Consider the following 14,410-nt stretch of genomic DNA (forward strand, 5'->3'; position numbering starts at 1 on the left):
TGTGCATAAACTTCAAAAACATAGATACAACCATACAATGAATGACGAAATGAAGTTTACTTGAGATCTTACAGTTCATTCTATGTGGTGAGTAATTCCCATGCCCTAGAGTGATTCTAGGCACTAGCTTTATATTTCTCTTCTTTCTCCCCATTTACTTTTTAATCCTTTAAGAAGCCACTACAAATCTACAATCATCAACAGCAGTAAGTTCATCAAAAGATATTCATTCAATGTTCTCAAATGATTGGAATTGATCTAGATGAGCTTTCCTTTCATTTTCATTGAAACCCAAAATTTTCTCACTTTGGCCATTTTCATCTTTTTGTGTCAAACCATCTCCAATCCCTCCCATATTTGGACGCCCCCCATAAATCCTTACACCCTTTCATCCCTCCAATTATCAACCCAAAATTCCACCTAGAACCTTAGATTCCCTAGTTATTGAGTTTTCTCCCAATGCCAGAATTTTCATCCTTTTATGCAAAAAGTAACCCAAAATTAACCAAACTTAAATCACCCTTTACAACCACTCATTCTAACCCTACCTATGAAATTTTATTACAAAATTCCTATCCAAAGACCTATTTTCCCTATTTCAAAGTTTTTCGATGTCCTTGGGTACATTTGCAATCCATGCAATTAAGGTCCTAGACCTTTTCTAACCTAGCCAAACTTTGTTTTTTAGTTCTAAATCACCCCTAAACCCATCCTAACCCTCCAAAGCTTGTCCTTTGATCATTCAAGTCCTACATTTGGTATTTAAAGCTATTGATCCTACATGAATTGGTATCAAAGCAAGCAGTCCTGCATAAGCAATTCAACTCCTTTGATTGTATCATACTAAGGTCAGGGTATCTTGTATATTTCAAGGAAGGACCCAATTGAGGTCATTAGTAGTCCCAAATTCTAATTTTTTTATACTAGATCTAGGGCATTGTGAATGCACTATTGTCCCTAACACCTTTATTCTTTAGCTTAATCATTGGTCATCCAAAAGTGAACGTGTCAACATCCACTGTAAACCTAGAAAACATAACATGTGAAGAACCACTAGGCTACATATAAAATAACCAACCACAAGACTGGAGCACATTAACAATAGAAAAAAGGGCAGCACAGTGCACGAGGCTTCTTCCGATGCATGGTCTGGGGAGGGACAGATGTACGCAGCCTTACCCTTGAACATATAGAGAGGCTGTTTCCAAGACTTGAACCCTGGTCACTCAGGTCACAATAGAGCAACCCAACCGTTGTGCCAAGGCCCACCCTAAGTTAATTGAACACAATGAAGCACCAACAATAGAACTTGGTCTATAATATTTTTTTCTTATCAGTTACTCGAACTTGGTCAATAATTCAACACAAACATTACTGACCTCAGCTAATTTCTGCTTAGCATCATGGAGTTCTTTGTCATATATGGTATATTCTAGAGACCTCCTCTGCTTGTCAAGCTGCTGATATTTTTTCAAATCTTCCTTCTCTGTCTCCAGATCATGTAATCTTTCATCCAAGTACTGAACAACTTGAATTATTTGTTTCCTCTTATTACCTATGAGCAAAATAGACATATAAACCAAAGCATACATGCACATATATAAGAAGAAATTAGCTTCAGAAACTATTGACTTGCCAGTTTCTTGCATAATTTTCAAACTCTCACGGCGCCTCTCCTCATAAACTCGAGTACCACCAATTTCTTTCAGCAGATCAAGTCGCTCAGAATCTTTCATCAATGTCAATGATGCTATCTATGAAGAAGAACCAACAAAAGTAAGAAATGAAAAAAGACATCATGCTAGAGAGAATGCCAAAAACCTATTAGAAAGAAGTTATACCTTCCCCTGCTGAACAACATAATAAGGATTTGAACGAGAGAACCCAGCACTTTCAAGTAAATTCATTACCTCCGTTTTCCTGAAAGATGCATTGCATTTTTTTAATCAACACCAAACAGGTAAAACGCAACAAAAAGAAGGAAAAATCAATGAATTGTATCAAGCAAATAAATCCACAAATGAAAAAGGAAAACAGGTGAATTGCATAAAAGCAATCAAGCTTACGTAATATGCTTTCCATCTAAAAAATACTCATCCTTTTTCAGACCAATTGTTCTCCGTAAGCGCACCTCTTCCTTGTCAACCTGTCATGCAAGCATAGAGGCACATAGTAAAGTGACTAATGAGAGGAAATGCATCCAAAGATAGAAATTTCCAAGTGGCAAGCAGATCCCTTGTGTGCATGGAAACAAAAGCAAAAACCTGCTAGGTCATTGCAATATTTTTTTGATAAATAACAGAACTAATTGTATTTGAATAAAGTAGAAACTTCTTACTATCCAAAACCTGGATAGCAGGCTAATGGATAGAACACCAGCTTCAGCTACAAAAGCAATAACTTGATGAGAATTTACAAGCTTATTTCTGGCCCAGGCAATCCCCATACAATTCTTCCCCCTACAATCCTGCTTTTGCTAAGGTATCACCTAAGACATTTGCAGTCCTAGGCACCCATTTGAATGAGTGCCTAGAGTTTGTACCTGTCTCTCACCAAGGACCTTAAAATCCATGAGGTTTCCCCGTTTACCCTCATCCAAGAAATGATAGTGTCCTTTGGGAGTCCCCCCCACCATCAAATCAGACAATCCTTGCATAATAATCAGCTTTAAGCCCTGGATTAAAGATATCAATTCTGTATTTAAAGGAGCTGCCTTGCCCAACTGGACCTGAGAAACTTAGTACATTATTGTGGTCTCTTACCACTCCAACTCCTAAGGTCACTAGATTGCCAAGACCATACCCATCGAAATTGAATTTCATTATTCCCAAACCAGGTGCTCTCCATTTTTCATTTGTTTATTATTGTTGGCTTGATAACCTACTAACCCACCACTATGGGAAATCACAACCTTTTGCAGTTTTTGGACAAATTTGGAGGGGGGAAGGGAAAGGAAGAATCTCTGAACATGTAGTATAACCTGATAAGTCTTGAACTAAGATCCGGTTGAGCTACTTTAAGGGAGCTCTGCCTCAACACAAGAGAGGAGTAGAGAAGAAAAGGAGAGAGAGAGTGGGAAGTAGGGATATTATTTATTAATTACATAACAAACTCTGGAGGCCTTATATAAGCATGACCTTATTACATATTTACATACAATGCATGCTTCCGCGCTAATGCCCTGCACAAGGGTTCCTGATGTAGACAAATCAAACTGGTGGCTTGATGGGCTGAGGAGTGTGAGGCCCGTTCATCTTGGTGTGGCCTGGAGTCATTGTCCCCTAGGCTTCTGGGCCTGAATGTCATGCCCTGGGTTTACCGGTTTGTGTGGCTCCTATCAGCTCCTCCCCCTGGATATTGACCTTGTCCTCATGGTCTAAGTCGGGGTACTGCTGCTGCAACTTTGAATAGTCTTCCCATGTTGTGTCCTTTGTTGAAAGGTTGCTCCACCAGACCAGGGCCTTCTTCACAATTTTTCGCCCCACTTTGATGCATCTGAAGTCTGTAATCTAACATAGCTCAACCTCGAGCTCCCCATCTGTAGTGAAGTGAGGCAAGGTAGGGCTAGCTATGGGTGTACCCTCTCAGCATGGTTTCAAGAGGGAGGCATGAAATAAAGGGTGGAGCCTTGAGGAAGGGGGTAATTCCAACTTATAGGCAATAGACCCAACATGTTCCAACACTCGGAAGGGACCAAGTACCTTGGTGATAACTTTTGCCATGCTCACCTAGTGATGGATGACTGTCTATATGGATGGAGCGTCAAATAAACCATATCACCAACCTGATATAATACCTTCTGGTGGTGCTTGTCATAACTCAAAACTGAGTTTCATCTGTTGCCATGCATTCTGGAGATTGGAGATGCAGTTTTAGTGCCTTAAGAATCCCATCTCAATCTAAGAGTTGAACATCTACCTCCACCACTGAAGTGGATCCTTTCTCATAGGGAAGCATGGAAGCTTGACCATACAAGATCTTGAAGGGAGTAGTTCCAGCAGCAACATCATACAATGTATTGCACCAATATTCAGCTCAAGCCAACCATTCCATCCATTGTGTGGGCTTCTCACTCACATAGCACCTGATATGTGCTTCCAAACAGCAATTTACCACCTTGTTCGATTATCTGACTGTGGGTAGAGGCTCGTTGAATGGAACATGTCTACCCCTTGCGCCTTGAAGTACTCCTCACAAAACCAGTTCATGAATGCCAGATCCCAATCAGTCACAATGGAAACAGGGTGTCGTGCAGCTTTGCCACATTCTAAATATATACTTGTGCCACCTATGCAGCAGTATAAGGGTGGGCTAGGCCCATGGTGTGGGCACACTAACTGAGCTTGTCAAGCACGACCAAAATCACTGATTTGACCATGGATTTTGGCATCCAAAATCACTGATTACACACTCTGGAATAGGAAGAGATTGTAGGAGACAGGCTGATGCTTAAGTCAAGTATTTCTGTTGTTGACAAACGCATGGCCACATTCGCCTGAATAGCTCTTTTCATATCCTTCCAATAGTAATGGGCTGCGAGCCTTCTATATGTTCTAAGCACCCCAAATGGCCGAGTCATGGAAAAGCCTGAGGAGATATTGAAGATAAACTGAAGTAGAAGGCACCACTAATCAGCCTTTATAGAATAGGGTTGACCCCACGAGGGTGTACCCTAGAACTGCTGTTGGGTCCTGTTGGCATTGGGCTTGGATGTGGCCCAACTTTGGGTCTTGTAAGGCCTCCACTTGGATCTGTTCCAACAATGGATAAGTGGGCTTACGGTCAGTTGTGCCAGTTCTTCCCTTCAAGGTAAGGCCTCTGCAAGTTTATTAGAGGAGCCAGGTTTCATATTGTATTAAGAAATCATACCCCATGAGCTTCAATGCCCACCTTTGTTGTTCCAAAGTCAAAACTCTTTGGTTGCACAGATACCTGGGACTTCGTTGGTCTATTCTAATAGTGAACTTGCAACCCAACAAGTAGGCCCTCCATTTTTGTACTAAGGGCCGCAGCCATCAACTCCTTGTACGTAGACTCCAGCAAGGCTTGTGAAGATAAGAAGTTGCCATAAAAAGCAATGGGTTGACCTCCTTGCATGAGAACCGCGCCAATACCTCTACCGGATGCTTCACATTACATTATAAATTCTTTAGTGAAATTCAGCAAGACTGAGGAGGGTGGTGTGGTTACAACCTTCTTGAGAACTTTGAAGGCTTGACCAGCCTCTTCACTTCAAGTGAATGAGTCCTTCCTAAGCAACCAAGGGATACAACTAGGGAGGCATACCCCTTAATGAATCAGTGATAATACCCAATTAACTTCAAGAATCCGCACAAACTACATATGGATTTTGGCCTGGCCCATTCCTTCATTACTACAATTTTCTCCAAGTTTGTGCTCACCCTTCCACCCAAATATGACCGAGATAATGGATTTGTTTCTTGTCAAAGTCACACTTGGATTGTTTAGCAAATAGTCAATGCTGCCTTAAGAGAGATATTGTGTTTCTAAGGTGGTCCAAGTGTGTGGTCCAATTTGGGCTATAAACCATGATATCATCAAAGAAAACCAACACAAGTTGTCATATATATGGTCTAAATATTTCATTCATGAGGCTCTGAAATGTCATTGGGGCATTGGCTAGCCCCAGGGGCAGAACCAAGTATAAAGATGGGGGCCCTCTCCTCCCCCCCCCCCAATTTTTTTGTTAAAATCATCATTACTTGTATACTTAGTGGGTGGAGGGAGGGGTAGACGCATAATAAAGTGGGTCCTTGGCCCCCCAAAAGATAAATGTCCCATTAAAATGTTAATGACTGCTCTTTAGCCCTTTAGCGCCTCTCTACTTAACACCCAAAATTTAAAAAATAAAATAAAATAAATAAGAAAAACTGTTTATTTTTTTCTTTCAAAGAAAAAGCCATAATAGACCCAACCCCCACCCACACCCTATTTCTCTTCAAACCCTACCTTTTCTACTCCCTATCACATTTCTTGTATTTGCCAAAAAGACATGGGAAAAGTAAGTTGATTACATCGAGAATTAAGTAGCACTTGCAGGATTCAGGAGTTGCCACAAAGCCCATAACCCAAATATATGGTAGTAGTAGAAAACTCAAAACTGCAACCTGATTTGATAACAGTGATAGAAAGAATGAGAGAAAAGAGTTTCTTTGAGAGAAGAAAAGATGAGAGAGAAAAAGAGATGGGAGAAGCCAATAATGACCTAGTCGCCCCACTCATTATCTTATATACTCACAAAATAAAAGAGATTACAATGACTAATATGCCCTTAATAGGGTGGCTACCGCTAATAACTGTTTTTTTTTTTTGAAAGATCAAAGGAAATTTCATTAAACTGAAAAAAGTCCGAACATCGCAAGAAGATGGTTGTCTAGTTGACAAACCAACTACAAAACAGAAATGACACTGAAAAGAATCAAATTACAAGGATTCAACTCCAAAGGCCTCCAAAAAATTCTCAAGCAGATCAGACTCATTCACTTGAACAAACTCTGGAAGACAGAGATCCCGAACTGTCATCAAAATGCCCATTCCTGCAATCAAAAATTCAACGCTCCACCCATTCTGCTCCCTTCTACCTTCTCTCAAACCCCACCCAACCCAGCTAGAAACCTCATCTTCCCCCCCCCCCCTCTCCATGTCTTCCCACCAACCCCGAGTTCACCACCCACAAATTGTGACATCGTCCTTATCCGCACCCGATTGTGACAAACAAAATCTCTTCAGCAACAGGACCTTCAACAGTCACCTTGCCTTCTTGTTGTTCCTTCCTCAAATGGGAACCCGCCCATTTAGCCTACATCATTGACCCCTTAAGATCAGGTTCAGCAGAACCACTCCCTTTCGCATCTTTTCTCCTAGAGACCCATTTATAATTCTTTGTTGATCCTATTCCAACAAGACCAAGCTTCAACCTTGAAAACATTTTCATCACATGCACAACATTATTATTTCTTAAACTACGCAGTTTTTGACAGTCACCTCAGGAGGTGCCTCCTCCTCCTCAAAGTTGCCTCTTCAACCCAGATCTACACCCAAACTTCACTTCCTTAAAGCAATAATTGCCTTCCCAACAGCTCTCCTCACCACCAACAATGGTGCCACCATCTGTTTTATGTTATTAGTGGCTACTGCTAATAACATAAAAACAGTCTTTAAAAGTAAACATAAACTAATGGGCCTTAGGCCCAACCCAATAATACTAACTAATGATGCTAAATAAAAAAGAAACAAAAAAATTGTTGAATATCTCAACACTCCTCCTCAAGTTGGAAGTAGATGTCACACATTCTCAACTTGTATAGATCATATTCAAGCTTATTTCATGCAAATCCCTTGGTTAGTACATCAGCAAGTTGTAAATTAGATGAAACATATGGTAGGCACACTTCTCCAAATGTCACCCTTTCTCTTATGAAATGCATGTCCACTTCTATATGCTTTGTTCTATCATGCTAGTACAGCAATCATAGGTTCCTTTGCATCAACTCCAAATTCTCCTAGTAAGGACCAAACCCAGAGAAGCTCTAAAACACCATGTGCCATAGCTCTATAGTCAGCTTCTGCACTTGGCTACAACTTTTTTTTACTCTTCCACGAAATCAAATTACCCCCAACAAGAGTCCAAACTCCTAATATAGATCTCCTGTCATCTAGGCACCTTGCCCAATCAGCATGCGTGTAAGCTTCCAACTTCAAATGTTCATGGTCAATAAACAACGTCCCTCTATCTAGGCGTCCTTTCAAATAGATAAGCATCTTGTCAATAGCTTCCCAATGTTGAACTCATAGGGCATGCATGTACTGACTCACCACACTAACTACACAGGATATATCTGGTTGTGCCATGCACAAGTATAACAGTCAGCCCACCAATCTCCAATTCCTTCCAACATCCTTTACTAGTTCACCTTCCGAAGCACTAATTATGTGATTCTGGTCAATGGGTGTATTAGCAAGTTTAACCCCAAGTTTTCTTGTCTCTTGTAATAGGTTCAACACATACTTCCTTTGGGAAATGAAGATCCCATGTTTGGACCTTGCCACCTCAATGCCCCAAAAATACTTCAGCTTCCCAAGATCCTTAATCTCTAACTCCCAATTTTTTCTTCAATGCATCTCAGGCCATTTCCTGTGACTAGTGACTACAATGTCATTCACATACACTATCAACACTAGCACCAATGATCCCCTAATGTTCACAAAGTATGATCAAACTAGGTTTAAATGTACACAAAACCAATCAATGCACTCCTAAACCGGTCAAACCAAGCTCTAGTGATTGTTTCAATTCATATAAGGACTTCTTTAATTTGCATACCTTTCCTTTGCCTATATCACCATAAAAAACCAGTTGAAAAGTCCATGTACACCTCCTCCTACAAGTCTCCATTAAGGAAAACATTCTTCACATCAAGTAGTTGCTTAGAGACGGTGCAAAAGTCTCCAAGTAGTCTATCCCACAAGTCTAAGTAAACCCTTTTGCAACCAGCTTTGTCTTGGTGTGAAGTCAAAAATAAAGTGGCATCCATGATGACAAACCGACTTCCCAACATTGGATCATAACACCAATACCCCTTTTGATTTCCTACATAACCAAGGAATATACACTTCTTTGCTTTAGGGTCCAGCTTTGAAACCAAGGATGTGGATAAAGCATACACATCCAAACAACCTCAAAGGAACATGAAACATTTCCCCCTTGGGAAAAAGAAGGTTGAAAGGAATAGTGTATCCAAGAACACAAGAGGCACCTGATTAATCAAGAAGATTGTCATGAGAACCACATCACTCCAAAACCGAACCGGAACTGTGGAGCTCACCATAATACATCTTGTCATTTCCACAATGTGTTATTCCTTTCTGCTACATCATTCTGTTGTGGAGTATATGAAGCAATTGCTCTAATGAATTACTCCATGCTCTAATAAATAGTGTGCCAAGTCTTTTCAAAATATCCCCTAGCATTATTTGATCTTAACACCTTAACTAGTACTCCAAATTACATCAAAACTATTTGATGAAACAATTGTACCAAGACAGGTACCTCATCATGAGATCTAATCAAATATGCCCATCAACATCGTGAATAATCATCCACAAACAAGAGAAATAGTGGAATCCACCCACAGAAGGAAGGAACATGATATAGTCCCTAAACATCGGTATGAACAATATCAAAAACTGAAGAATATATTTTATTTTATTTTTTATCAATAACACAATTCATTAATTATCACAATAATTACAGGGAGGAAGACAAACTTTCTAATCTTCCATCTACATTATGAGCCCCAAGAGAAGAAACAAGAGAGAAAAAGAGAGCATAAGAAGAAAAAATTAGTAGAAAGCTTGCTGAATTAAAAAATATGAGATAAAAGGAGTTTCTTGAAGAAAGAAGGAAGAGATAAGCAGAAGAAGAGAAGTCGAAAAGAAAGGAGAGAAATAATCTGGCCGCCCCCTTCACTTATTATTTATACTAAAAATAATAGAGCAGTACAAAGACAACTATGCCCTTATAGGGCAGCAAGACATAAAACAGCATATATAAGACACAAAAACATAACAAAATTTGAACTCTCATAACTATTGTGGTCCCCACCTCCTATCTAGCAACTAACATAAAACATCTACTCATAAAAAACATCATAAAACTGATTAATCTTGAACAAAATTAAATTACATATGTGCCCAAAACATGGCGTCCCTGTCCACCCCTTGTTTAGCTAACCCATCAGCAAAAGAATTAGCTTACCTTTTCACCCAAACGATTTCATTTCTCAAACCGGCCATCTGAATTTCCTCTTCAAATTACTATAACTCCATAAACCACTCTCTTCTCTGTTCAGCCACCCAACCACCACCTCCGAGTCCCCTTCAATTATGAGTTTTCTGATATTCATCTCCCTAGCTTTCTGGACACCTTCCATAACTGCGTGGATCTCAACTCTGAGAGAATCACCCACCCCAATTGGGCCTGAGAACATGACAGAAACAACCCCATTCTCATCCCTAAAGACACCCCCAATCCCTAATTTTATGGGGTTCCCTATGCTACTTCCATCAAAGTTTAGTTTTATGAAGCCCGCAGGTGGGGGAGTCCAAAACACACTCACCCCAGCCTTAGTCTAGGTACAGCTAGCAATCTCACCCCACTTCCTAAGCATATCATCCACTGTATATTCTATGAAAAGCTTTAGGGACTTCATCCACTGAATAACCCTTATGTGTATTAAGGCCCTCAACTCTTCAGCACCTCTCTCTACATTAGAGAAGATTCTGGAATTTCTTTCTTCCCACAAAGACCAGCATACTGCACCCCTCAGTCCTCTCCACATAGTCCTTCCCCTTTTCATACACCACCTGAAAAAGAATGATCAAAAAGGCCCTGCAAATTTGAAGGAGGAATCCAGGTACACCCAAAAAGAGAGCAAGCCCACTCCCAAATAGACTTTGCAAAGAACACACCAATGAAGGGGCAAACAAGTATAGGGTCTCTTCTTTTGGAGCAAATCACCCGTGTTGATTCTTTCCAGAAAGGTTTCCCAACAAAACTACCAACCTTAGGAGGAATTGGCCTGCACCAAACCTCATTAACAGGGAAACTGGGGGTTACAGGATTGGTGGGCTGGCTTAGTACTTTCAAAGAATATCTACAATATTTTCCAAGTTGACAACCTTCATACTCCAAACTTGACAACTTAACGAAGTCAAATAGCTTTGGAAACAAAAAGTGCAAAGAACCAAAAGAAAAATGCCCTAACCAGTTATGCCAAAGCATAATACGATCCACTGACTTTGACTCTACTCCTACTATTGGCATGATGACCCTGATGACTAGGAAGCACATTGAGAATGCATATGCTATTCACATCACAACCACTCCCAATCATCCTCTTTGACTCCAAATCATGCAAAACACAATGACCAAGAGAAAAAAAAAACTAAACAATTCAATTTTTTTGTCAAACTACTCATAGATAAAATATTAGTACTTAGTCTAGCCAAATGCAATACAGAAGGCATGGTAATGGTATCAATTATTTTGATGGACCCCTTCCCAGCAATGGGAACATAGAAGCCATCAACTATAAAAACTCAATCTCTACTAGAGTAGGGTGGTATGAAGAAAAGATGGTGGAAATACCGGTCATATGTTTTGAAGCTCCTAAATCTATAATCCAAGGAGATCCCCCCTTACCTGTAGTGGAGGAATAATTTGCAATGGCATATGAACTACCTTATGAGCAAATGAAGTAGTATGACTAGCTCATGGACCACTTGCACCCTGTTGTCCACCCAATGAAGAACTAGAATTAGTTGTATCTCTCCAACTCAGCCCTAACTGCAACCATTGCAACTGATTCTAAAGAAGTTGTGGTAGGCGGTCCGATTATGTCACCAATCACTACCATGTTAACACTCCCCTTCTTATTTCTACGTTGAATTGGTATAAGATGTGGATGACGCTTCCAACAAGTATCTTCGGTCTTAGGCTTCTTACAGTAGTCACAAATCAAGTCCTTCTCGTCCTCCTTCATACTATCACTACCACACTTATCCCTACTAGGCTTAAGTTTATTTGTGCTAACCATAGCAGATTGCTTAATATTTAGGTTCCTCATCATCACATTCCTCCTCTCTACTCTAAACACAAAGGCATATGCCTGAGAGAGAGTTACACTACAATGAGAAAGAACATGCTGCCATGCAATATCATACACTGGATTAAGTCTTGCTAGAAACTTAAACACTCCATTCTTCTCTACTAGCTTCTGGTAAGTGGTTGCATCTTTACTGCTCTCCCAAATCATAGTCTCCAAATGGTCTATCTCCTACCACAACGTTTTGAGGGCTAAAAAATAAACTGCAATAGATTTATCTCCCTACCTAGTAGCAATCACCTAATTCCTCAACTAGTAAGCCCTAGAAAAATTCTCACTCTATAAGTAAGTCTCTGCAGCTCCATCCCAAAATTCCCTAGTTGTGTTAGCCCATAGAATGTTCTTGCTTATATGGGATAACATAGAATTGCACAGCCAGGCCATCACCATATAATTCTCCTACGCCCGTTGAGAAGAGTTGGTCTCAAGTTTCTTCTCTTTTTTTATCAATAACAAAATGTTTTATTAAATAATAATATTTGTGAAACTTCAAGTACAAGAAAGGGGAGGTAAACAATCTTAACTCCCCCACAACAAGGAATAAAGAAGAAAACTAAAAATTAACCCAAAACATAGATTCCTTAAGCGCCCTTTGCTTGGCTAACCCATCAGCCATTGAGTTAGCGCTTCTCTTCACCCAGTTGTACTTCACCTCAATATCCCTACTTAGCCATTTAAATTTTTTCTTTTCATTTCTATAGCTCCACAAACCATTGTCATCTTCCTTCAACCACCTCCGAGTCCCCTTCAATGACCAAGCATCATATGTTTAATTCTCTTGCTCTTTGGATTCCTTCCAAAACTACTAGAATCTCAGCCCTAAGAGAGTCACCCTCTCCAATTGGACCTGAGAAAATAGCATTAATAATCCCAGCCTCATTCCTGAACAACCCCCCAATCCCAAAAGGCCCAGGATTCCTTAAGCTACTACCATCAAAATTCAATTTTATGAATCCAGAAAGAGGGAGACCAAGAAGGTCTAGAGGTCCTCTTACATTAGGCAGAGGTAGCCATTTCTTTCCACTTTCTCAATATGTCAGCCATGGAAAAATCTGAGAATAGCTCCATAGATTTCAGCCAGTGAACTACCCTTAGGTGTATCGATTCAACTAAGTTCTCCATGGTTCTTTCCTTGTCTGAAAAAAAATTTGTGAGTTTCTCTCTTCCCATATGGACCAACACACTGTCACGCTAATGCTTCTCCACATGACCTTCCCTCTTTTCTTAGGCCATCTTGAGAACAAAGGAGAGAACAAGCTTTGCACACTCACGGGGGATTCCAAGTACATCCAAAAAGGGAAAAAACCCACTCCCAAACAGTTTTAGTAACCAGACAAATAATCATAAAGTGGTAATCCGTTTCCCCATCAACTTTGCAAAGAATACACCTATGAGAAAGTAAACAGAAATTGGGTATCTTTCTTTGAAGCAAGTCATTTGTGTTTATTCTTTCCAAGAAAGTTTCCCAACAAAAACTACCAACTCGAGGAGGAATGAGTTTGCTCCAAATCTCTTTAACAAGGAAGGACAACCCAAAGAGAGCAAGAGGTTGGAACAAAGTCTCGAAAAATGACGCACAAGAAAAAGAGCCAGAGGAAGAGGGGGTCCAAATTCTGGAGTCATCCTTACTCGGGTCCAGGAAAACATTTTCAAGGATGGCTAGCAAAAACGAAATACAACCCAAGTTTGTATCCCTGATTGTCCTTCTCAACCCTAGATTCCACCCAAAAATCCAGAAGTAGATTATGAAGGAACTAAGAAAGAAGTGGGTTCATTTTTCAAATCAGACAAAGCATACAAAGAGGGAAATCGGTCCATCAGGGATGAATCCCCAACCCAAGGTTGCTCCCAAAATTGGTCATTCTTCTCTTCACCAGTGACATATCCCAATTTTCCACGAGCACCCATTGTGACCACTCCAAATAGTTTGTACCATCCAACTTAACTGTAGTGATGGTCCTACCCCAAAAGGATCGCTAGCACCTCCTCCACCTAGTTCCATTTCACCAATAGAGTTGTATTCAACTCCACTGCCCTCCATAATTTCTAGAGCAGTTTAGAAATTCAATTGTAAACAAAACAAAAAAAAAATAGCTTATCCCCTTTAAAGACCTTAACCTACCTTCTAGTACCCAGATACCTTCACCCAGAGAGATTCTTATCTTTGCGTGAGCTAATAGAAATAGGAGAAAAGATTTTCGCTCCCTCCAAAGACTTCAAAAAGCTCCAAAACTTGAAACGCTCCTTTCAGAAAACACCAAGAAGCCTAAAAAATCTTGAGTGCCCTTTCCTACGTCAAAAATAAAGAGCCCTACTACAATCAAGATTCTTCCTCCTCCAATCCTTCCTGATTATGATGATCAACCCAAGATCTAACACAAGGAGTTTTAGATCCACCAAAAAAAATTTAAGATTTGGGACCTTTTGAAGTCTTCGATCAGATTTGTAACTCACCATGCAATTGGCTGATCTAGGGATGCATGATGGAAGACTCAAAAATCTTGTAAAGTGGCTCTGATACCAAGTAGAAAACTCAGAACTGCAACCTGATTTGATAACAATGATTAGAAAGAATAAAATACTTGGGTGAGCACTCAACCCCTAAAAGAATGTTTCCCTTCTCTCTATTCCATCTCCCTCTTTAAAAAGAAACCCATTTCTTGGTTCCTCCCCCTCCCCCCCCCCCCAGTTTGCCCTTTGGCTTTAAATTGGGATTTTAGGTT

General features: G+C 40.2%; 1 protein-coding gene across 3 annotated transcripts in view; it reads right to left on the minus strand.

The window, feature by feature from the left end:
* The window catches only part of TTN7 (Structural maintenance of chromosomes (SMC) family protein), a 45,246-nt gene that overhangs the window by 26,248 nt on the left and 4,588 nt on the right, over nt 1-14,410 (minus strand). For all 3 annotated transcript variants that reach the window (XM_088970626.1, XM_088970627.1, XM_088970628.1), the window contains exons 7-10: nt 2,067-2,146; nt 1,842-1,920; nt 1,637-1,754; nt 1,380-1,555 (exon numbers count right to left, since the gene is read on the minus strand). In XM_088970626.1, the coding sequence (XP_088826752.1) occupies nt 1,380-1,555; nt 1,637-1,754; nt 1,842-1,920; nt 2,067-2,146 (453 nt within the window). The remainder of the gene's footprint in view (nt 1-1,379; nt 1,556-1,636; nt 1,755-1,841; nt 1,921-2,066; nt 2,147-14,410) is intronic.

Source organism: Nelumbo lutea, chromosome 2 (assembly GCF_056320005.1).
Source record: "Nelumbo lutea isolate HS-2025 chromosome 2, American lotus-T2T, whole genome shotgun sequence".
Classification (NCBI taxonomy): domain Eukaryota; kingdom Viridiplantae; phylum Streptophyta; class Magnoliopsida; order Proteales; family Nelumbonaceae; genus Nelumbo; species Nelumbo lutea.